Raw genomic sequence first — 25,707 nt, 5'->3', positions numbered from 1 at the left:
CTCATCAGGCTTTCAGTGGATTTCTCAGCAGAAATCTTACAGACTAGGAGATTGGAATGGTATATTCAAAAAGCTGAAAGACAAAAACTTTCAGGGAAGAATACTCTACCCAGGGAAACTATCCTTCAGATATGATGGAGAAATAAAAGATTCCCCAGATAAACAAAAGCTGAGAGAGTTCATCACCACTAGACCTCCTTTACAAGAAGTGATCAAGGATGCCCTCATAAGTGAAACAAAAAGGTACAGGTTTATAAAGCCCTGAGCAAGGAGATAAATAAACAGACAAACTCAGGAAATTGAAGCTCTCCAGCAGAACAGGTTAGCAAACACTTAATTATAACATAAAAGATAAAGGGAAGGAAAGCATCAAAAATAATTATACACACTTCACGTAAATCACAAACTCACAACACAAAAAAGAATAATTTGCAACAACAGTAACTTAGAAGGGGAAGAGAGCAGAGATGGAACCTGCTTAGGCTAACACAGATAAGAGGCTATCAGAAAACAGACTATGTCATCTATGAGATTTTTTTTTTAAGATTTTTTATTTTTCCTTTTTCTCCCCAAAGCCCCCCGTACATAGTTGCATATTCTTAGTTGTGGGCCCCTCCAGCTGTGGCATGTGGGACACCGCCCTAGCATGGCCCGACGAGTGGTGCCATGTCCATGGCCAGGACGCAAACCGATGAAACAAGGGGCTGCCGCAGCGGAACGCGCGAACTTAACCACTCGGCAACGGGGCCGGCCCTATGAGATCTTTTATACAAATTTCATGGTAACCACTAAAAAAATCAGAACAGAACCACAAATTATAGAGAGAAAACTGAGAAAATCATCACAGAAAACCACCAAACTGAAATGGAAGTCAGATATACAAGGGAAGAGAAGCAAAAGAAATACAGAACAACCAGAAAACAGGAGACAAAACGGCAGTATTCAGCCCTCATATATCAATATTCACTCTAAACGTAAATGGACTGAATTCTCCAATCATAAGACACAGAGTTGATGGATGGATTAAAAAACAAGACCCAATGTTCCACTTCAAGTAAATATCTCAGCTCTAAAGACAAACACAGGCTCAGAGTTTAGGGATGGAAGATGATACTCCAAGTAAATGGCAAGCAAAAGAAAGTAAGTGTGGCCATACTCAGATAAGACAAAGCAAACATCAAGATATAAAAAGCAATGAGAGATAAAGAGGGGCACCATATAATGATAAAAGGGACATTCTACCAAGAGGACATAACACTTATGAATGTATATGCACCAAACACAGGAGCACTCAAGTATAAAAGCAACTATTAACAGACCTAAAGGGAGAAAGTAACAACACCACAATAATAGTAGGAGACCTCAATACTCCACTTACATCAATGGATATATCACCCAGACAGAAAACCAACAGGGAAATCGTGGACTTAAATGAAAACCTAGACCAGATGGACTTAGATATAGATAAAACATTCCATCCCAAACCAGCAGAATACACAGTCTTCTCAAGTGCATACGCAATATTCTCAAAGATAGACCAGACGATAGGAAATAACGCAAGCCTCAATAAATTTAAGAAAATTGAAATCATATCAAGCATCTTTTCTGACCACAATACTATGAAACTAGAAATCAGTTACAAGAAAAAAGGCTGGGAAAGTCACAAATATGTGGAGACTAAACAACATGCTACTGAACAACCATGGGATCAATGAAGGAACCAAGGGAGAAATCACAAAATTCCTGGAGACAAATGAAAATGAAAATACAACATACCAACTCTTTGGGATGCAGCAAAAGTGGCTATAAAAGGGAAATTCATAGCAATACAAGCCCATTACAGCAAACAAGAAAAATATCAAATAATTAATCTTCAACTACACTTAACAGAACTAGAAAAAGAACAAAAAAAAGCCCAAAGTCAGCAGGAGAGAAATAATAAAAATTAGAGCAGAAATAAATGGAACTGAAACCAAAAGAACAGTAGAAAAGATCAATGACACTAAGAGCTGCTTCTTTGATAAGATAAACAAAGTTGACAATCCCTTAGCCAGACTCATTAAGAAAGTTCAAATAAATAAAATTAGAAGTGAAAGAGGAGAAACTACAGTGGATACCACAGAAATACAAAGGATTATGAGAGAATACTATGAAAAACTATATGCCAACGAATTGGATAACCTAAAAGAAATAGATAAATTCTTAGACTCATGCAACCTCCCAAAACTTAATCAATAAGAAAGAGAATCTGAATAGACTAATCACAAGTAAAGAGATTGAAACAGTAACCAAAAACCTCCCCCGAAAAAAAGTCCAGGACCAGATAGCTCCTCTGGAGAATTCTACCAAACATTCAAAGAAGATTTAATACCAATCCTTCTCAAACTATTCCAAAAAACTGAAGACAACAGAATGCTTCCTAACTCATTTGACAAGGCCAACATCACCCTGATACCAAAACAAGAGAAGGACAACACAAAGAAGGAAAATTACAGGCCAATATCACTAATGAACACAGACGCAAAAATCCTCAACAAAATGGTAGCAAATCAAATACAGCAATACTTTAAAAGGATCCTACACCATGATTAAGTGGGATTTATAAGAGGTATCCAGGGATGGTTCAATATCCACAAATCAATCAAAGTGATACACCACTTTAACAAAATGAGGAATAAAAACCACATTATCATCTCAATAGATGCAGAGAAGGCATTTGACAAGATCCAATATCCATCTACCATAAAAACACTCAACAGAACGGGTATAGAAGGAAAAGACCTCAACATAATAAAGGCCATATACAACAAATGCACAGCCAATATCACACTCAATGGGGAAAAACTGAAAGCCATCCCTCTGAGAATAGGAACAAGACAAGGGTGCCCACTCTTATTCAACACAATACTGGAGGTTTTGACCCGAGCAATCAGGAAGGAAAAAGAAATAAAAGGTATCCAAGTTGGACAGGAAGAAGTAAAACTCTGTTTGCAGATGATATGATCCTATATAGAAAACCCCAAAGAATCCATCAGAAAACTATTAGAAATAGTCAACAACTGCAGCCAAGTTGCAGGGTACAAAATCAACTTACTAAAATCAGTTGCATTTCTATACACTAATAACGAACTAGCAAAAAGAGAACTCAAGAATACAATCCCATTTACAATCACAACAAAGAAAATAAAATATCTATGAATAAATTTAACCAAGGAGGTGAAAGACCTCTACATTGAAAACTATAAGACATTTTGAAAGAAATCAAAGATGACATAAAGAAATGGAATGATATTCCACGCTCATGGATTGGAAGAATAAACATGGTTAAAATGTCCATAATACCTAAAGCAATCTACAGATTCAATGCAATCCCAATCAGAATGCTAATGACATTCTTCATGGAAACAGAACAAAGCATCCTACAATTTATACAGAACAAAAGATCCCAAACAGCAAAAGCAATCCTGATAAAAAAGAACAAACCTGTAGGTATCACAAACCCTAACCTCAAAATATACTACAAAGCTATAGTAATCAAAGCACTATGGTTCTGGCACAAAAACATACATACAGATCAGTGGAACAGAAGTGTAAGCCCAGTAATAAAACCACAGATCTTCAGACAGCTAATCTTCGACAAAGGCACCAAGAACATACAATAGAGAAAGGAAAGTCTCTTTCATAGTGTTGGGAAAGCTGGACAGCCACATGCAAAATAAGGAAAGTAGATCATTATCTTGCACCATACACAAAAATTAACTCAAAATGGATTAAACACTTGAAGGTAAGACCTGAAACCATAAAACTCCTAGAAGAAAACACAGGCAGTACCTTCTTTGACACCAATCTGAGCAGCATCTTCTCAAATATCAAGTCTACTCAGGTATGGAAAACAAAAGAAAAAATAAACAAATGGGACTTCATCAGGATAAAGAGCTTCTGCAAGTCAAAGGAAACCAAAAGGAAACAAAACTAAAGGGAAACGAAGAGAACTCCTCACCAACTGGGAGAAAATATCTGCAAATCATATATCCGAAAAGTGGTTAATTTCCAAAATATATAAAGAACTCATACAACTCAACAACAAAAAACCAAACAACTAGATGAAAAACTGGCCAGATGATATGAAAAGACATTTTTCCAAGGAAGATAGACAGATGGCCAACAGGCACATGAAAAGATGTTCAGTATCACTAATTATTAGGGAAACGCAAATCAAAACTACAATGAGATATCACCTTACACTGGTCAGAATGGCTATAATTACCAAGACAAAAAATAATAAATGTTGGAGAGGATGGAGAGAAAAGAGAACCCTCATACACTGCTGGTGGGAATGAAAACTGGTGCAGCCACTATGGAAAACAGTATGAGATTCCTCAAAAAATTAAAAATAGAAATACCAAATGATCCAACAATCCCACTAGTGAGTATTTATACAAAGAACTTGAAATCAACAATGGAAAGTGATTTATGCACCCCTGTTCATCGCAGCATTATTCACAATAGCCAAGATGTGGAAGCAACCCAAGTGCCCATCAACTGATGAATGGATAAAGATGTAATGTACATATACAATGGAATACTACTCAGCCATAAAAAAGGACAAAATCATCCCATTTGCAACAACATGGATGGACCTGAGGGTATTATGTTAAGTGAAATAAGCCAAACAGAGAAAGACAAACACTGAACAATTTCACTTCTATGTGGAAGATAAACAAACACATGGACCAAGAGAACAGATTAGTGGTTACTAGAGGGGAAGGGGGTTGGTGGGTGGGCAAAAGGGATAAAAGGGCACATATATATGGTGACAGATAAAGATTAAGACTACTGGTGGTGAGCATGATGCAGTCTATATACAAACTGATAAATAATAATGTACACCTAAAATACGTTATAAACCACTATGACCTCAATATTTGAAAAAAATACATAATAACATCTCCCGCTCTAATAATCATCTTAAATTATGCTTCATTTTCAAGTCTTCCAAGCAAAGCAACCCTAACAAATATCTTGATAATCTATCCTCAGTTGAGTAATCAAATGTTCTTTAAAAAAAATCACTTAATAAATGGAAAAAATATACTGAAACTGTTTATATCTATCTGGACAGCAGTTGTTCTGTTTTTCCTGGGTTACTTTTCACAGAAAAATTGTCAATATTTTTAACCTATGGAGGAATCAAATGCTACAGATAGGTGTTTCTCTGAAATAGGAAAGGAATAACGTTGTTAGTCACACTGCTTCATCCCTTACACCAGAGCAAATTTATACTATTTTTTCCCCATTATAACAATGTAAACAGTTTTAGCAAACAACAAAAAGTTTTAAAGAACTAATTGCTAGTATATAAGCAAAGTCTAAAAGAAAAATGCAGGGAAAATTACTAAATTAAAAAATGGCTTTTTTGTTTGTTTTTAAAACAGTATTCTCGAAGATTACCAGGGAATCAGGCAATTTAAAGTTAAAAAACAAAATTATCTATGAGAAAACCTGAAAGAACTGACAAAAACACTCCTGGGACTAATAAGTGATTATGGAAAGGTTGCAGAATACAAGATTAACTTTTTTTTAAAAGTCAATAGTTTACCTACATACTAGCAATGAACAAGTAGAATTTTAAAGTAAAAACACAATACATGTACATTAGCAGGCAAAAAATGAAATACTTAGGTATAAATATAACAAAATATGTACAAGATCTAGATGAGGAAAACTACAAACCCTGATGAATGATATCAAAGAAGAACTAAATAAACGGAGACAAGCCCTGTTCATGGTCAGGAAAACGCAATACTGGAAAGACATGAGGTTTTCCCGACCTGATCTATGGATTCAATAAACGCCAAATCAAAATCCCAGCCAGTTATCCTGCAAATACTGATAAACTAATTCTAAAATTTATATGAAGAGACAAAAGACCCAGAATAGCCAACATAATATTGAAGGAAAAGGACAAAGTTTGAGGACAGAAGCTACCCAACTTCAATACTTAATATAAAGCTACAATAATCAAGACAGTGTGGTACTGGCAAAACAAAAGACAAATCAAGCAATGGAACACATAAGAGAGCCCAGAGATAGATCCACATAAATCTAGTCAACTGATGTTTGACGAAGGAGCAAAGGCAATACAGTGGAGCAACGACAGACTTTTCAACAAATGGTGCCAGAACAACTAGACATCCACATGCAAAAAAAAAAAAAATGGATCTAGACACACACCTTACACCCTTCACAAAAATTAACTCAAAATGGATCACAGACCTAAATGTAAAACATAAAACTATAAAACTCCTAGAAGATAAGAGAAAACCTAGATGACCTTAGGTTTGGCGATTACTTTTTAGATACACACCAAGGGTACAATCCATGAAAGAAATAATTGATAAGCTATTCATTAAAATGAAAAACTTCTCGTCTGCGAAAAGACACTGTCAAGAGAAAAGAGAAGACAAGCCACAGACTGGGAGAAAATATTTACAAAAGATACATTTGATAAAGGACTGTTATCCAAAATATACAAAGACCTCTTAAAATTCAAAAAGAAAACAAACAACCCAATTAAAAAATGGGCCAAACAAAAGAAACTAGAATCAAAACAAAGAGACAACCCACCAATTGGGAGAAAATATTTGCAAATCATATATTTGACAAAGGGTTAATCTCCGTAATATATAAGGAACTCACACAACTGAACAATAAAAAAACAAACTGCCCAATCAAAAAACGGGCAGAGGATATGAACAGACATTTTCCAAAGAAGATATACAGATGGCCAAAAACACAAGAAAAGATGTTCAACATCACTAATCATCAGGGAAATGCAAATCAAAACTACATTAAGATACCACCTTACGCCTGTTAAGATAGCTATAATCACTAACACTAAAAATAACAAATGTTGGAGAGGTTGTGGAGAAAAGGGAACTTTCATACACTGCTGTGGGAATGCAAACTGGTGCAGCCACTATGGAAAACAGTATGGAGATGCCTCAAAAAACTAAATATAGAAATACCACATGACCCAGCTATCCCACTACTGGGTATCTACCCAAACAACTTGAAATCAACAATCCAAAGTGACATATGCACCCCGATGCTTGTTGCAGCAGTATTCACAATAGCCAAAACACGGAAACAATCCAAGTGCCCGTCTACTGATGATTGGATAAAGAAGATGGGGTATATATATACAATGGAATACTACTCAGCCATAAAAAAAAGACAAATTCATCTCATTTGCAACAACATGGAAGGACCTGGAAGGAATTAGGCTAAGTGAAATAAGCCAGACTGAAAAAGACAAACACCAGATGATTTCACTCATATATGGAAAATAAACAAGCACATGGACAAAGAAAACAGTTCAGTGGTTACCAGGGGAAGGGGGCTGGGGACTGGGCACACGGGATGAAGAGCAGCACTTATGTGGTGACAGTCAAGAAATAATGTACAACTGAAATCTCACATTGACATAAACTATTATGAACACAACAAAAAAAACTTAAAAATAATGAAATCTATTGAAAAAGAAAGAAAAAGATGGGCCAAAGACCTTAACAGACACTTCATCAAAGATGATATACAGATGACAAATAAGCATATGAAAAGATGCTCCACATCATTTGTCGTCAGGGAAGTGCAAATTAAAACGAGACACCATTACACATCTATTAAAATGGCCAAAATCAGGAACAACGGCAATCCCAAATGCTGGTGGAGATGTGGAGTAACAGGAACTCTCATTCACTGCTGGCAGGAATACAAAACAGCACAGCCATTTTGGAAGACAGTTTGACGGTTTCTTAAACTCAACACTCTTACCATATGATCCAGCAATCTTGCTCCTTGGTATTTACTCAAAGGAGCTGAAAACTTATGTCCACACAAACACCTATGCACGACGCTTACAGCAGTTTTGGTCATAACTGGCAAAACCTGGAAGCAACCAAGATGTCCTTCAGTAATAAACTGTGGTACATCCAGACAATGGAATATTATTCAGTGCTAAAAAGAAATGAGCTAGGAAACCACTAAAAGATACGGAGGAAACTTAAATGCATTTTACTAAGTGAAAGAAACCAAAGCAAAAAAACCACACACCGTCTGATTCCAACTACATGACATCCTGGAAAAGGCACAACGATGGCGACAGCAAAAAGATCAGCAGTTGCCTAGGGGGAAGGGAGGGATGAATAGCAGAGCACAGAGGATTTTTAGGGCAGTAAAACTACTCTGTATGATACTATAATGACGGATACATGTTATTATACATTTATCCAAACCCCTAGAGTGTACAAGATCAAGAGTGAACCGGGATGCAAACCACAGACTTGGAGTAATTACCATGTGTCAGTATAGATTCATCACCTCTAACAAATGTTACCACTCTGGTGGGGGATGTTGATAATCTGAGAGGCTATGCACAGATAGGGACAGGAGACATATGGGAAATCTCTATATCTTTTGCACAATTTTACTGTGAGCTGTGAACCTAAAACTGCTCTTAAAAATGAAGTCTATTAATAACAAAACAAAACTATCAAATCCACTCCTGGAACCAAAATAAAATTAAAGAGGTAAAATATTTCACCATTAGAATGCTCATCTTACATGTTACTATTACAATTTTTTCTTGAACAAAAAATATTCCAATTCAGAAGAGTGTAAATTCTCCATAGATTAATCAGTGGTTTTCAAAATGCTAAAAATACCTCTTATTCGGTTTCACTCTGAAAAATTCCATTTGACATAAAAAAAGAAAGGTTTCCTGAGACAGCAAATGTTGCAAAGGGAATAACTTAAAAAATATCAAGATAACAGCAATTACTGTAACTGACTCTTAGGCCCACACAAATTTTTTGGCAGATATTTTCTAGTATTTGAAATGCTCAACTGCTCACTGGAATGGGTAATAATTCTAAAAAACTGCAGTCCACAATAAAAAGGGGCTATCGTGAGTTAAAACTCCAAATTCTAAGTCTATTTCAACATTTTGTGATTTTAGAGCAGGAATTTAAGAGAAAATACAATTTATAAATGAAATCATTTCTCCATCCAGACATATTTGCCACATTCTTAATAAACATTCTGAATTCTGCATAGCAAGCAATGGGCTAAGTGCTGAGGATGCTAAGATAAGTAGGCTCTTAAGGAAGACAGCTTAAAAAAGGAAACTGTTACATTCAAATATTCATTTCAGAACCTTAAAGTTGTTTTGTGTTCACTCTTTTAAACTTAAATTCAACGACATGAGAAGTGTTGAGGAATATAATTGAAGTCCCTTTTCTCTAATCTAGTTACATCTAACACATTCCACCAATCTCAAGATTGAGTCCTTTCTCTGGGAGAATCATGTGGATCATTTTCATTGACACAGGAAAGGCTTTAATCAATATGCTAGAAACAGAGGCCTTCCGTTCTAGGTATGAAGGTGGAAGGAGCTTCTCTGAATTCAAATATACTGCCATCTAGAAATGCAGCCAGGCAGAAAGCAAGCACTTAAGCTCTACGTGTTTACTCTTCTGACATTTCACTGAATCAAAAAAAATGAACATCCCTTTCTAAGGATCTTTGGAAAGTCAAAGAGAGATTCTGATTTGTTTCTTTGTGAAAACACCTGATCAGATATTTAGTGCAAAATCACAGAAAAACTATAATCTAGACTAAGAAGTAATGTGATTAATATTTTAATATAAATATTCTAATTGACATGATCAAATAAGCAACAGTATCTTAAAGCTTTACATACACCTTAGGAAGTTGTACACATTTTATAAAAATACTATCATTAACCAAAATATTTTTGGTCCTCCTCTTTTGGAATTTCCATTAGACATTTAGCATATTCTTCTGAACAACTGTTCATCTGATAAACATTAATTCATCACCTCATTTGTGCTGTAACACCTTAATGGTAACAAATAGTTGTATTTGAAGGGTAAATATGACTTTTTAAAAAAAATCACCCCAGGTCATCTGGGGTAACTGACGTGATTAGATTATGCAATACAATTATGTGATTTTAAAAATGCAGTATTAGAACCTTATATGGATGCTGCTAAAATGAAAGAACCTAGTCTAAAAGGCTGTATACTGTATGATTCCAACTATATGACATTTTAGAAAAGTGAAACTATAGAGACAGTAAAAAGACCAGTGGTTGCCAGGGGGAGGGGAGGAGGTATGAACAGGTGGAACACAGTGAAACTATTCCCTATGACACTGTAATGGTAGATACATGACATTATGCATTAAACAAAACCAAAAAAACCTGTACAACACAAAGAGCAAACCCTAATGCAACGTATGGACTTTAGTCAATATTGGTTCACCAATTCTAACAAATGTACCACACCAACGCAAGATGTTAACAACAGGGGAAACTGGTGGGGAGGGAGGGGGAGTAGCTGGGAATTCTCGACTTTCTGCTCAATTTCTCTATAAACCTAAAACTGCTCTAACAAAGCCTATTAACTTTAAAAGAAAACAGAAATGTCAGTATAAACTGAGTAGTTCAGATAATGTACAGAGTGGAGCTCCAAAAGTAACATCGAACCGAACAGCCAACTGTCACACCTGCATCCCTCTACTACATGTATGAAAGGTAAGATTTTACAGTATGGAACTTTTCTATTAATAACCACCTTCTGCTTTTGTTCTTTTTTTAAAGATTTCATTTTTTTTCCTTTTTCTCCCCAAAGTCCCCCGGCACATAGTTGTATATTCTTCGTTGTGGGTCCTTCTAGTTGTGGCATGTGGGACGCCGCCTCAGCGTGGTTTGATGAGCAGTGCCATGTCCACGCCCAGGATTCGAACCAACGAAACACTGGGCCGCCTGCAGCAGAGCGTGTGAACTTAACCACTTGGCCACGGGGCCGGCCCCAACCACCTTCTGCTTTTAAGAAGTAATTCTGACAAAAGCTCAAGGAGAAATTAACAAGCCAACCATACTAAGAATTAGCATATCTTCTAAGAAAAGACAAATCAAACAGATCTGAAATAAGTAAGGTTAGAGGATTTGAATAACACAATTTGGGAGACTGACTTAATAGAAAATAGAATTTTAGACCTAGGAAACACAATCTTTTCAAACACTCCTCCGACATCTACAAAAACTTCCCATACGTTAGGTCACGAAGAAAATCTCAACAAGAAAGATTCTACAAAGAACATTCCAACAACAAAAACCTCCTTAATTCTACCATCCAGAGACCACTGGCAACCAATCCAGGGCTATGTTTCCAAACCTGTTACGCCTCTGACTTACTCTTCTCTGGTATGTGGCTTTTACCTCAGAATAAGCAGGAAAGAGGAAAAGACTCTTAAAATACTTAAGAACCTGAAAGCAAACTAAATATAAGGATGTCAACTTTGCTCAGGCCAGTACTAAAAGGTGACACTGACCCCACCGGGAAGTTGGAAGCACAGGAAAAAAACGTCACGAGGCAAGGGCGGAGCTGGTAACTAACTCCTCAAATGGGCAAGTCAGCGCGGCTTATCTCCTCCATGCCTCGCCTTCCTCATCTGCAAAACAGGAATAGCACTAACATCCCTAGTGTTTTTCTAAAACTGTAATGAGTCACCACCCATAAAGGGCTTAGGATGGTGGAGGCCTGGTAGACATGTAAATGTTCTCTATTCATTAATAGGGCTTGCTTTTCTTGAAAGAGAAATACCCTTCTTCACCCACAATCAAAACAAAATATTCTGTCAGCTTACAGCAAGTGATTTCCAGTTCAATTATTGTCTTTGAATTTATGTGACTCAGATAACAATAAGCTGCCCTAAGCACTCCAACTGAGGACAGCAACAGTCAATTAAACAAGACTTACACCTGACGACATGCTAACGAACCCTATTCTGCTACAGTGTTCTAATGGTTTCACACACAATGTCTCATCAGCTGGTGTGACAACCACCTCCCAACTCACCTCCCCATCTGTTCTCCTTCCTCTCGCCTGTTCCGCACACCACTGCCTAACAGCTCATCTTGTTAAAATGCTGCTCCTACAAATATCCTGCTCAAGTTCTCCTAGAGGCTGACACATAATGCCTAAAATTTGCAGCCTAATTTTTAAGGTCCTTCACCATTTTGCTCCCCAATCTCATCTACTATCACTATTTCCTAATAGAAACCCCCTAATCCAATCAGGTCGATACCTGTCACCTTTGTACCACTGCCCACTCGGCTCTCTCAGTCTGAAATGGGACTCTCCTCTTCACTGGTCCATTTCCTATCAGTCCTTCCAGATCAGCTCAAATCTTACACTCCCTCCACAAAACTTCCTGGACCATTGAGTCCTCTAGGGATCTCGCACTTCTCTGTACCCGAGCATGGCATAACATTTAACGCTTCGTTATCTATTTTTTTTAATGTTTTAAAATTGTTTTGTATAACTGTTTTGTATAATTTCTCCAAATTAGACTATAAATTCCTCAAGGACAAAACCATGAATTAGTGTTTGTCCAAATGCTGGCAGAGCTAGTAAGAGAACAGACATAGCAACTCACATGCCCAAAAGGCCTAGTTCAGTATCTAACATGTAACATGCAGTAGAAGGTAGTAAATGTATGGAAGCTTTATTGAAACATCCAAATTAGGGAATATTCCATAGCCATAAGAATAACAACACAGCTATATGTTTACTGACACATAAAGATGTTCATAAGATATTGGTAACAAAAAGGTTATAATAGTATTGATAGAATGATTAAATTTCTGGATACACATTTATGTGTATACCTAAAAATATCCTCAAAAATCATATATCAAAACTATAAAGTAATAGTTATCACTGGCTGTTGGGAATTATGTTTATGAAACAAAAAACATGCAGCAACTAACATATCCGCTTTCCAAAAGTTTAAAAGGAAATAATAATATTAATGATACAATGTCAAATTTAAAGGTAGGTTACAGGGCCAGCCCCAGTGGCCTAGTGGTTAAGTTGGGCGTGCTCTGCTTTGGCAGCCTGGGTTTGGTTCCTGGGCATGGACCTACACCACTGTCTATCAGTGTCTGTGTTGCAATGGTGGCTCACATACAAAATAGAGGAAGATTGACACCAGATGTTAGCTCAGGGCAAATCTTCCTCAGCAAATAAATAAATAAAGCTAGGTTATAAAAATGTATATAGAATATAATCCCAATGCATAAAAATAAAAATGGAAGAATATACGTGAAATTGATACCAATATTTGTTGCTGACCCCTGCGCAATCCTGTTTTTTGTTTTATTTCAAATTTTCTACAATACAAAGGCACTGGGGCCGGCCCAGTGGTATAGTGGTTAAGTTCACGTGCTCCACTTCAGGAGCCCAGTCCACAGGTTCAGATCCTGGGTGTGGACCTAGCACCACTCATCAAGCCACACTGTGGCATCATGCCACATAAAATAGAGAAAGACTGGCATAGATGTTAGCCCAGTGACCACCTTCCTCAAGCAAAAAGAGGAAGATTGGCAACAGATGTTAGCTCAGGGCCAATCTTCCTCACCAAAAAGAAAAAAAAGAAGGCATTATCTTCATATCATCAAAAATAAGTAAACACTATTCCTAAAAGGTGGTCTAGAGAAGTACTTGACTTCCTTTAAGATACCAGAGGGCAGAAGGGAGGCAGGGAGGAGGGAACATTTGTAGAAGTTGAGCAAATAATATGTGGGAAAAGATTCAAGGCAATGCCCATCCTTTAGCACCTGTATTCCAAGATGAACTAGAAGAATCTGAGAATGGAATGAACACCTGCTTTTACATTGAGTACAGGGCAAAGTCTAAACCTAGGGACAACATTAAGCTATAAGCTTCTCTATGGTTCCACTCAGAACAGAATCTGGCCATTTAATCCCACCGGAGCCTCCCAGCACCACCCCATCCTGCTCTCGCAAGTCATTCCCAAAGCTTTCAGTACACAAGTATTTTTGTAACAAAAAGAATCACTTGATACAACTTTGTTTAGAGCCAATCCTCTTGTTTCTTTTTAACCCATGTGGAAATTTGGGTTTATTTATTCTATTATATGCACATCATTTTTACAGGATTTTGTATTGTTTACTGTTCTTGAGTAGATACCTGTCTCTGAACAAGAAAATCCTTTTTTTTTTTTTTTTCTGCTTTATCTCCCCCAAATCCCCCTGGTACATAGTTGTATATCTCAGTTGCAGGTCCTTCTAGTTGTGGCAAGAAAATCCTCTTAATGACTTCAAATCACACAGGCGAAACTTTTTCCATTCCAGAAGCTGTCAGAGTTATTGTATAAACAGGTATGGACAGAGGAAGGAAATGCCCAGCCAACAATACTAACAAAGAACACAGAATAAAGTCTGAATTCCTTGGCATGACATTCAGATCCATCACAATTGGTCCGTATCAGTCCTCTTCAGCTGTTCTCCATTTACTCTGCACCATGAATTCTCCGCACATCAAAGTTTCCTCTGTTAGAACATATCCCTCCCTCTTTCCAACAATGAAAACCAATGTGTGGGTTCTGGCACCCAAACAAACCTGGAGTCAAATCCAAATTCTGCTAGCATGGCCTTTGGGCAAGTCACAACTTCTTTGAGGCTCAATTTCCTCATCTTGTAAAATGAAGAATAGAAAAACAAACCTACCTTGTGAGTTAACATAAAGATTAGAAATAATGCATGGAAAGCCCCTAGCAGTGATGGACATACAGTAGACATGCAACATAATGCTATCATTTCCTGGCTCTGTGCCTTCACACATGCTGTTTGCTCTATCCAGAATGTTTCTATGCTCTGTTGCTCCCCCTCCACCCCAGCTTGGGAAATCCTTATCAGTCAAGTTGTCATTAGTGCCATCCAGTCACCAGTCAATCCCAACCCCTAGCGCCCCTGTGTACAGCAGAGCAGAACCTTGCCCAGGCTTTCTGCGGAATGCTCTCACCTCCCTTCATTTCACCCGACAATGCTCCACTGCTATTCACAGGGTTTTCAGGGCCAATTTTTTTGGAAGTGGGTGGCCAGGTCCTTCCTCCTAGTCTGTCTTGGTCTGTAACACTCCACTGAAACCTGTCCACCATGGGTGACCCTGCTGGTATTTGAAATCCCAGTGGCACAGCTTTCAGCACCATAGCAACTCACAACCAGCACAGTATGACAACTAACACAGGGGTGGTGTGGTTCCCTGACCAGGAGGTGAACCCGGGTGCCGGCAGTGAGAGTGCCAAATCATAACCACTAGACCACCAGGCAGCCTAGGGCTTAATACTGCTTCATCTTACGTAAAGCCCTCCTTGAGGCCCTCACGTAACTGGTGGCACCCTTTTCTGAGTTAGGTTCAACACTTTGTTCTTTTCTCCATCACAGTTCTTACTACACCAAATTGTAAATAGTTGTTATCTGTTATGAACTGAACATCTGTCTCCCCCAAATTCCTACATTGAGAGCCTAACACCCAATGTGATAGTATTAGAAGGTGGGGCCTTTGGGAGGAGATCAGGTCATGAGAGTGGACCCCTCATGAATGGGATTAGTGCTCTGATAAAAGAGACCCCAGAGAGCTCTCTCCTCCCTTCCACCACGTGAGAACACAGTGTCGATCAGGAAGCAGCCCCCACCAGACACCGGCTCTGCTCCCACCTTCATCTTGGACTTCTCAGCCTCCAGAACTGTGAGAAATAACTTTCTGTTGTTTATAAACCACCCAGTCTATGGTACTGTTATAGCAGCCTGAACTAAGTCATTATCTTTTTCCCTGAGAGAAGACTGGAAGCTCCTTAAAGCCAGGTGAGTACATAATTCTCTGTATCCTCTAGCCCTGAGCCTGGGGCACACAGCAGGCACTCAAATATTTCTGAGTAAAACAACTAAAAAAAACCCTAACAGAAACGCTGCAGCATCCAAAGAGAGGAGTGACAAGGGCAAATGCTACAGAGAGGTCGAAGAGGATGAAAATAAAAAAGAAGCTGTCACATCGGGCAATTAACCAGTCACAAGCAGTCTTGGAGAGATCAATTTCAATAAAGTAATAGGAACTGAAGAGTGAAATGGGAGTTAGCAAGTGAAAACAATGCCTTTAAGTTGAGAAATTAAGGAAAGAAAAGTAAGTTGAAGGCGAAGCAGAAAGGAATATTTCTGATGAACCAAGAGGGAAAGGCTGAGTGTTTAAGAAACAAGGAATAAAATAAGCACGATTCCGGACAGGAATGAGGATAGAGTTAGCCCAGGGGGGAGGAATGCCATACTCAACTAGAGGTAAGAAGACTGAGGTTGAAATACAACTTAAGTTTTGAGAGAAAAGTAATCTGGGAAAATCAAGTTAATACTTTTTTATAATGAACTAGATGATCTCGAAAGACTTTTCCAGCTCAAAAACATTCTGTTATGTAATTTTCTAATACCAATGAAATACCTCTCAAATCCATCCATTCTTTCCTTTTTCTACCACCACTCCCCAGCAATCACTCTGAGTATTCTCCTGAGTATGCTCATCTCTAGTCACTGTCTGCTCCCTAGACCTTTCTCCATCTCATTACTTGGACTGAGCTTCCCAAGACGCTGTTTTACATATTTTGGATAGATGGGCGTGGATGTGAAATAGATACAGCTATACAGATAGATAGACATGTATGGGTAAATACATACTGTACATTCATTTAGAAAACTGCACTTGTTCCAATGCAACTGATAGGTTTGGGAGCATGCTGAGCATAACATAAATTTCCCATGTTTATGAGCAACTGCAAGAAATCCTAAGCAACCACAGAAAATGCAACCCAGCCATACAAAAATACACAAAATGAACACATCTCAAACATCTGCCAGGTAACTTGTGTTACAGCACGTCTTGTAAGCTACCCACACCCACATCTAGTGTTATGCTTTCAGTCTACTTTCAGATACCTCTTCTTCCACCACCCCACAAGCTGCGACCCTGTGACACCCACTTCTACAACCAAACTTCAGGTCTATTTCAAGGTAAAGTGTCATACATAATGCAGTACTTATGTATTTCTTAACCATTCAACATAGGCTATTGTGCTGGTCTTTATCAGGTTTCTATCTTTTTATATATCACTGACAAGAGGTTTTGAGCGTCATGCACTCAACTCTATTTTTTCATATGCCCTGTGGTGTTTATTGTCTGATTTTGCATACCATGCTCAGTTTTAATAACTTGTATGTTGAGGTACAGCTTACTCACACTTATAATTACTGCAGCTCTGATCACCAATTTCCCACCAAAATCAAAGGCTACAGAGAAAGTTTAAAAAAAAAAAAAACACCTCTAGGCATCATTCACAATTATCTGAAAGTTCTAGTACCTAAGAGACTCTTTGAAGGACCCAAACACTTTTCTTAAAGATTGTTTCAGGAAACACAATATATGAAAAGAAATAAATAGCTGTTTATCTTCAGACAACTTATCTGCCAATCAGAAAACTACATAATAGGGCAGAGTAGTAATAGGGTCCACTCCCATATAACACAAACATATCCATCCCTAAAGACAAAGTACAGTGGTGGTCGTCAGGAGCAGGGGAGGACAGGAAGTTACTGCGTAACAGGTACAGTTTCAGTTTTACCAGGTGAGGGAGTTACAGGCATGGAGAGTGGCGATGGTTGCCCAATAACGTGAATGTATTCAATGCCACTGAACTGCACACTTCACACTGGTTAACGTGGTAAACTTTATGTAATGGGTATTTTACCACAACAAAAAAAAGTCCATTTTTATTTTTTAAGTAATAACACCATAAAAATACTCACAGTGAATAAATACACAAATCTGTACAGTGCGGTTCCATTTTTTTTATGTAGCTACACAGAAGAAGGATTAGAAACAAATATTAACATGTCTAAGATAACAGGTGATACTTTTCTCTATCTTTTCTTGTGTTTCCACAAGGGAACTACAATGAAGACGTTACTTTTTTTTTTTTTTTTAACTTACTACGTTTACCAGCAGAAAAAAATTAATCTAAGATTATATAAATTTGGTTTGGATCAACTTTTGCTTGCATTATAGGATATCAAGAAGTCTTGTCAAGAATTTGAAACCTAAAGTAACTTCTTTGAATGTTTCAACTAATATAATCTTACTTTTTATTCATATTCCTCAAGTACCATCTTCTGAATATTAACTTTGTTCTTCATAACTGAGATTTCCATTCTTTTTAAATATTACTAAAAATATTCTGCAAGAAATTCCAAAAGTAATAGGAAATTTTTTCACACTTTATATAACCTGCAAATGCCTCAAATAAGATTAAGTAGTTCACTTACATGCCCAAAGATAAGGCTAATATTAAATGATATCTTTTAAAGTTAATTTTATTACAAAACATGTTTTCATTCTGTATTTCAAACTGTATTTTATTACTTTCATTTATCTTATTCAGTTAGTCCCCTAGAGTTTATATAGAAACCTACAAAAAATTTTTTAGCTATCACAGAATTGTAATCTACAACATAAATTCTCTCCTTTCCGCTCATTTTAGCAAAACCCTAACAAAATAATCACTTTCAGAATACAACAGAACTTTTCCTTTAAATTCAACTGTATAAGACAAATGAGACTACTACTGAAAACTACACTGTGACCATAAAAATTTGATAAAGGAAATTTCAAAAGACTATCACAAATGTTTATTAGCAAATTCACATGCTAAGTTTTGAACTCATTCAAGCTGTTTCTACCTCCAAAGTACATAATTTTGCTGCTTTTAGAAATTATTCTTACAATTTCCTTCAGACATGGTGCCTAGTATATTTTTGAGTAACCTAAGGGGAATGTAACAGATGCCTGAGACTCGATTCTATACCAGGAGGTATATGGCTATAAACACAAAAAGCTAAGATTTAAACTGAAAGGTGCCTCATCAATAACCAAATATATTAATCATCAATTGGCTAGCCAAGGACACCAAGAGGTCTAATAATTGATAGGAAACAAAAGGAAAAAGGTCTCATACTTGAGAATATTTTGATAAGATGCACAAAACCTGTTTTAAGAGTTTGAAATGCAACCTATTAAATATACTTATAAACATAATTATATATTTTTCCCTTAAAGATATGTAAAAACAAAAAATGAGCAAAAGTAAAGTTCAAATTACACATTAAGTGTTACAAGTTTTTTTTTCTGTAATCTAGGCCTCTAACAAATTCTGGACAAGCAAGGCAGACACAACATTTTGCACTAAATATATGACATTACATTAATGTTTAAGGTGTTTTGAATTTCCAAGTATCTCAACCTGTCTGTTAAAATATCTATAACGCTTTTAATTAGGAAAAAAATGAGAATGTTTAAAATCTAAGAAATTTCCATTAGACATCAACAACCAGTTATCAAGGCAACCTACACAATAACTATAATTTATCATTGGCCATTTTTAGAACATTTTCACAAGCATTATTTTGATTCCATAACAATCCTGTTAGATAATCACTATCAATTTCATTTGACACATCAGTAAACCAGTACAGGGCATTTAAAGTCAGTTCTTCCCTAACTTTAATGTGCACAAGAATCACTCAGGAACATGTTAAAATGCAGATTCAGGTAACCCTGCCCCACCCCAGACTCAGGTGGATCCTAGAAATGCATTTTAAATAAACAACACAGGCGACACTGGCACAGGTGGTCCCCCACGCCCAGCCACATCTTTTGGAACGCTGATTGAAGTAACAGGATTAAGGCTGTAGGTGGTCTGCAACTCCATTTTCACTCTGAATCAAAGCTGCCAAATGTTTAGATAGAAGAGCTTTGCAGATCTCCATGAAAGATATGTAAAATTTTAAATAAACTGAAAATATTACAGTCATTTAAATACTTCAAACTAAACTCCAGTACAAACAAATGGTAGTAGACATTCAAGTTTTAAGAAACTTAAAACTCAGGAGATTCTACCAAAATTTCCTTTTCTCTGTGAAATGCAGGAAAAGATGGTACCAAATTATCTTAATAACTTCTCATGGTTTGACTACTGTTGCACCTTACTGAATGGGGAGCTAAAATTGAGGTCCTACAGGTTCCAGGAACATAATGAAAAATTAAGAAGCACACATAAAAGCACTCAAGAGCACAACTTTGTGAAGATCCTGTAAACCACTGAACTATATGCTTTAAAAGGGTGAATTTTATGGCATGTGAATTATATCTCAATTTTTAAAAAGGAAAAAAGCACTTAAAAAATTTCAAACTCCAGCATTTGCCAATAATTTTAAACTTCTAAAACATTATATCTGCACTACTATTAAATGGTATAATTATTTTCTGGTCTATATCACCGGTGCTAAAAACCAATATAGAAATAAAAAATATATATATAAATAACTTGATAATGATTTTAAATAAGGAATTAAATGCCACTGTTTATACGTTTATTTGCCCTCAAATTTTTCCAGTAAGTCTCACTTCATCTACCTTTCATAATACAGCTATTTTCAAATTCTACAGTAATATATTAGCACTTCTATTTTACTACTAAAACAATCTTGTATTTCTTAAACTAGGTACACAGTACATAATATACTGACTATAACAGGATGGCTCTTAAGCACCAGGCTTTGAAGGCAGACTCTCTCTACTCTGCTTCCTAACCCACATGTGACCTCAGGCAAGAAAGGAGCTGACCCTCTGCTCATTGTTTCATAGGGTTGTGGCAAGAATTAAATGCACTGTATGTATATGTAAACTGCTTACAACAGTGCCTGGCACTTAATAAGAAGACCATAAACGTCATCTACTTTAATTACATAATTATTATTTTTACGAAAAAAGCATCCCACCTTAGACAACTCACTACAAATCCTGATATTAAAATTTCAATTTACTTTATCAACGAGCTCAAACTTAGCAAACTTGGGCTTAATATCTTATTAAGGAGCCTCAGTGCTTACGGCATATCTACCCTATTCACAAGCCCAATTTTCTCCCAACTCTGAGTCACTGTTAGTTCCTCTCCTGACTCATCACATAGACAGGTAGACAGTCTGGAATATAATGGGCATACCAAAAGGGATTTCTCAATCTACCTGGATTTATAAGATTTACTAAGTGTAACTTGTCCTACATAATGGTCAGTAAACATGCTGAATAATTATAAGTTAAACTGTCTTCACTTAAAAGTGCTTTCTATACATTAAGTGCTCCTTCAGACCACGGAGTGGGTGTCATAACCCAATCTTGACAGAAAAACAACATATCACTTCAGTAAAATCACAGATCCACATTTCTGACTGCTGGCCAAAACAGATTTCTATTTCGCTGATGGCCTGGTGCTTAAGATTTTGCCAAGCAAACTATAGATTAGAGGGTCAGAAGCAATCTCTGAGCCCACAAATCTGATCTTAATTTCTATTCAATTCCATACTTTCACCATTTTTCCTTTTGAGAAGTTATAGGAAAAAATCTAGGGAAATAAATAATGCAAGCTTGGTTAATTCTTAAAAACTCCCCTCCCTAGATGCACAAATACGCAAAAATGCTTCAAATATTGCTCTACAATTATTCACTTTCCATGTGATCTTGAGTCACTCTCTCTAAGCCTCCATTTTCTCCAGAAATGGGGACAAAGAGCACCTGTAACTACCACACGGGACTGCTGTGAGCATTAAGACAGCACATAAAGCACTTTCGCCAGCCACTATGAAAACAGTAAGTTTCAATATATGTTAACTTTTATATTTAAATCAAAACTGCAGTATCATTTGACCTCTACCTATTGAAAGATTACATTTTCTACGGTAAGCATCTCTGCTAATCCATCATGCAAGCCTACTCAACGGCAGTAACTTCGCAAGCACTCTGGAAACAGCTGGCCCTGTCTCGGAAGCCCTCCTCAACTATCCCTTTCCACCTTGAGGTGGGTACCCTGCTCAGGAAATGGGCTGTATTTAACACGGTTCTTACATTTGCTTATACTACTGGAATGCACTGTGTGGGCAAGGCCTGTGTCCTATTCATTTCTGCATCCCCAGAGTGCAGCCCGGCAGTTCTCAACCCTGACTCGCATTAGAATCACGTGGAAACTTATCAAACTATTCACACCTTGGATCCATCCCAGACCCCATTAAATCAGAAGGGGGTCAGGAAGGGAGAGGGCAAGTAATCAGCATGACAGAGCATTTTCGTAAGATCCTCACATGATATTAATGTGCTGCCACAGATAAGAACCACTGCACTCTGACATGTAAAATGTGTGTGAACATGTGTATAAATACATAGGTACAGAAACGAGTCTCAGCTCAAGACCCTCATCCTCAATAGCTTCTCTCAGCCCAATCATCTCTCCCCCTTAAATACACAATATTGCTAATAAACAATTAGCTACATGCTGCATTAAGATGACTTTTAAACTGTTAAATCAGTACTTAAGTTTTCTCGTATAATTATGCCTTATTCTTCTTCCTAGATTAGTCTTGCTCCTTGACAATATACACTGCCTTATTCTGCTTGTCTTCTCCACGGTGCTTATGATAGTGCCTTAAACACAGACATGTAATAAACATTTGATCTAATAAACGTATACAAAAATTACTGGCAGGAAGTATGTCCCACACAAATTAACCAAGTTGGGCTCTTACTCCAAAAAAATAAGAAAAGTAAAAATTTAGAAAAAAGCTTAAAAAATATCTAAATTAGTAAATAAGAACTGAAGTTTAACTCACTAATGAGCATCTGTATATCCGCACTTTTTATTACAGTCAAAACATCCAGTATCCCACTCCCATCTACCACTTTCAGTTTCTGACCTGCTTCCTTGCTAACCTACCTGGCTAGCTGCTTCTGATATCTTTTGCTGCTGTCAGGTACCTCTTTTTTTTTTTTTTAAAGATTTTATTTTTTCCTTTTTCTCCCCAAAGCCCCCAGGTACATAGTTGTATATTCTTCGTTGTGGGTCCTTCTAGTTGTGGCATGTGGGACGCTGCCTCAGCGTGGTTTGATGAGCAGTGTCATGTCCGCGCCCAGGATTCGAACCAACGAAACACTGGGCCGCCTGCAGCGGAGCGCGCGAACTTAACCGCTCGGCCACGGGGCCAGCCCCTGCTGTCAGGTACCTTTAGAACAACTGTATAACACTCCGTGATTAGCAAAATAAGGAACGGCACAATGAATGTGACACACTGATGTTTAATAAATATTTCTTGAAAGAACCAAATGTTTATCAACCAACAAAATAGGCTCTTTGCATACAAGATACATACTAATCTACTATAAACTTGGTTAGGAACACTGCCTGAAAATAAGTCTTAATATTATACATAAAAGTCTCCTTTTGAATATTGACAGATTGGTGCTTTTCTGCTTTTACAATTTTCATACTTGAAAATATTGTAAAATACTATATGAATTTTTAAAGCAGGAGCACGAAGTTGTATTACACAAGAAACTCCAGAGCAACTGGCATTACAATGTTGAAACTACTAAGAAAAGTGAATCACACCCAATTCTAAGAAAGTAACAACCTAAAGAAATGAAAATGGTTCACCTGTAAAGTTCTGTTACATGTTTTACCATTATTAAGATAATCTGAAAGACTTAAATTGTTTTTAAAAAACTGAATATATGGGGAGGAGGCACTCAAGTATGCCTGCTAACTAGGGACTGTGCTAAAACGTTACCACTTTCGCTAGATCCTGTAGCAAGAAACAGATACGGCCACAGTTACCACAGAAAGAAAGCAATCCTCAATTCCCTATTCAATAAAAAAGGTTCAAATTCCACAGACAAAAAATGGTACCCTGGGTTGTTTGTTTTTAAGGAAGATTAAATTTAGGAGTTGCCAACACCCAAACGGAAAACATTCCAGAGTATTAGGCTCAATTGTAGTGGGGAGGCATCTACATTCTCGGCACTATGTTCCCTTACCCAAAGCAGGAGTATTAACAAAGGATGTCTCTTAGGATCTCACAAGATATGCCACACTTATTTCCCCCAGTAAACATTATCCTTGTTAAAAAACAAAAGCAAAAAAAAGTACTTGAGAAGTAACAATTTTAGCACAAGCAGCCAAACAAAAAATGAAGTTTAACATCTGCCAAGATATTTCCCAAAATAAGACCCCTAACAGATGAACAATGAGGAAAAGATTGAAAATGACAAATTCTTTTATTTGGACCATCAGCTACTTTTAAAAATAAAGTTGAGGAATGTAGCTTTTCCAATGCCTTGTCTTCAGTTTCCCCTCAATCTTCATATTTTTAACTAAAAAAAATCCTAGAAATTTGATTACCACTCTTACGAATTCCTTTTAAAGCAATTTAATGAATAACAGATCTTTTGTGCAAGTAGCAAACCACAGAGCACAGTTTTGCTGGCTGAGAAAAATCTCTCTGCAACACTCATAAAAATACACCCTTCAAAGACAAACACTGACTTCCCAGGTATGAAACTCACATTAAGACTTAAAAATGTGGGTATGTTTGATATACACCCTAACTTACTCCAATTGCTTTTATGTAAACCGAAATTAAAGTTAGTAAATCCTTATTAATTATTTACTGGGTGTCAAAGTTGAATAAATTAGAAGGCCAAGAGTAAAAAAAAAAAAAGTTAAATCCTAAAGAGCCAATGAAAAAAAGATGCAACTAGTTTGGGTGAAACAACGTTGCTGAATTAATTCCCCAAACCAGTGAGCTACTATTAAAGCAACCAAAACTGGTTTAGGATTGTTTTGTTGAGGGTAGAGAGAGGTGCGGTAAGCAAAATTGTTTCACCAGTCACTCTAATGGGAAGATGTTGCTCCCTGCAGAAATGTTTTGAAACTGCTGAAGACGCAAAAGGAAAAAAAAAACCACACACACAAAACCAACTCTACCACAAACGTTCTCCAGAACACACATAGCCAAATACTTAAATGGGAGACCATCTCAGCAAAAACAACTGTAGGGAGATCCAGCGTTCCTATTGTCCTAAATATCACTCAGAAAAAGTGTGCGTGCGTGTGTTGCAGAGCGCCATTTACAAAGCTAGTTTACACATGAAACAGTGCATCCGCTCATTTGGATAGACTCATCTGGGGTTCAATGAGAGATAAAAAGATAAAGCTGTCCTGGATAGTGCTAAGGCCACGTTTTCCTCACAGGTGCTGTTAAACACTATTACAGAGAAGAGGAGAGAAACAATCTGATAACTTTAGACGGACACGTGGGAAACTAAATAGAGCACGTCGTCAGCACCATCGATCAATTTTTGTAACTGATGAAGCAGGCACAGACGAACAAGTCTAGATGGCCAAGTTCGGGAGCCACCAGCGGTCTTTGCACCACTCAGGAGGAGGATCCTGGGGCTGAGACCTTAGCCAGGAAGCCTAAAAGGCACGTGTCCCACTTTGGGTTTGGGGAACTTTTCCCAGGAAGCATTTGTCGGCAGTAAACCCCTCAGCCCCTGCCCGCCAAGCCCGGGGCAAGGATGCGAAGGACCAGCTGGAGCGGGAACGCGCGGCCCGGGCCCGGGCGCTCGGGGAGGAAGCGGCGGCGGCCGCGCCCCCGCGCTCACCTCTGCGGCGGGGATGTTGACCACGCCGGTGGAGCGCCGCTTCTCCCGCAGCTTCCTCTTCTCGATCTGCCCCTTGCCTTTCCTGGCGCTGGGGCCCGAGCTCTTGCCCTTGTCCGGGGCGCCGTCCCGCTCCTCCGGCTCGCCCCGGGCCGGCGGGGCCCCCGCGGCGGCGGCGGCGGCGGAGGGGGGCTCGTCCTCGGGGCGCCGCGGGCCGGGGCCCACCCGGGTC

General features: G+C 37.8%; 1 protein-coding gene across 1 annotated transcript in view; it reads right to left on the bottom strand.

The window, feature by feature from the left end:
• Nucleotides 1-25,707, bottom strand: part of PAWR (pro-apoptotic WT1 regulator) — a 103,883-nt gene that overhangs the window by 77,610 nt on the left and 566 nt on the right. The window contains exon 2 of the mRNA XM_046646735.1: nt 25,479-25,707. Coding sequence (XP_046502691.1) covers nt 25,479-25,707 — 229 coding nt within the window. The remainder of the gene's footprint in view (nt 1-25,478) is intronic.

Source organism: Equus quagga, chromosome 19 (genome assembly GCF_021613505.1).
Source record: "Equus quagga isolate Etosha38 chromosome 19, UCLA_HA_Equagga_1.0, whole genome shotgun sequence".
NCBI classification, from domain to species: domain Eukaryota; kingdom Metazoa; phylum Chordata; class Mammalia; order Perissodactyla; family Equidae; genus Equus; species Equus quagga.
This window is presented reverse-complemented; position numbering and strand designations above follow the sequence as displayed.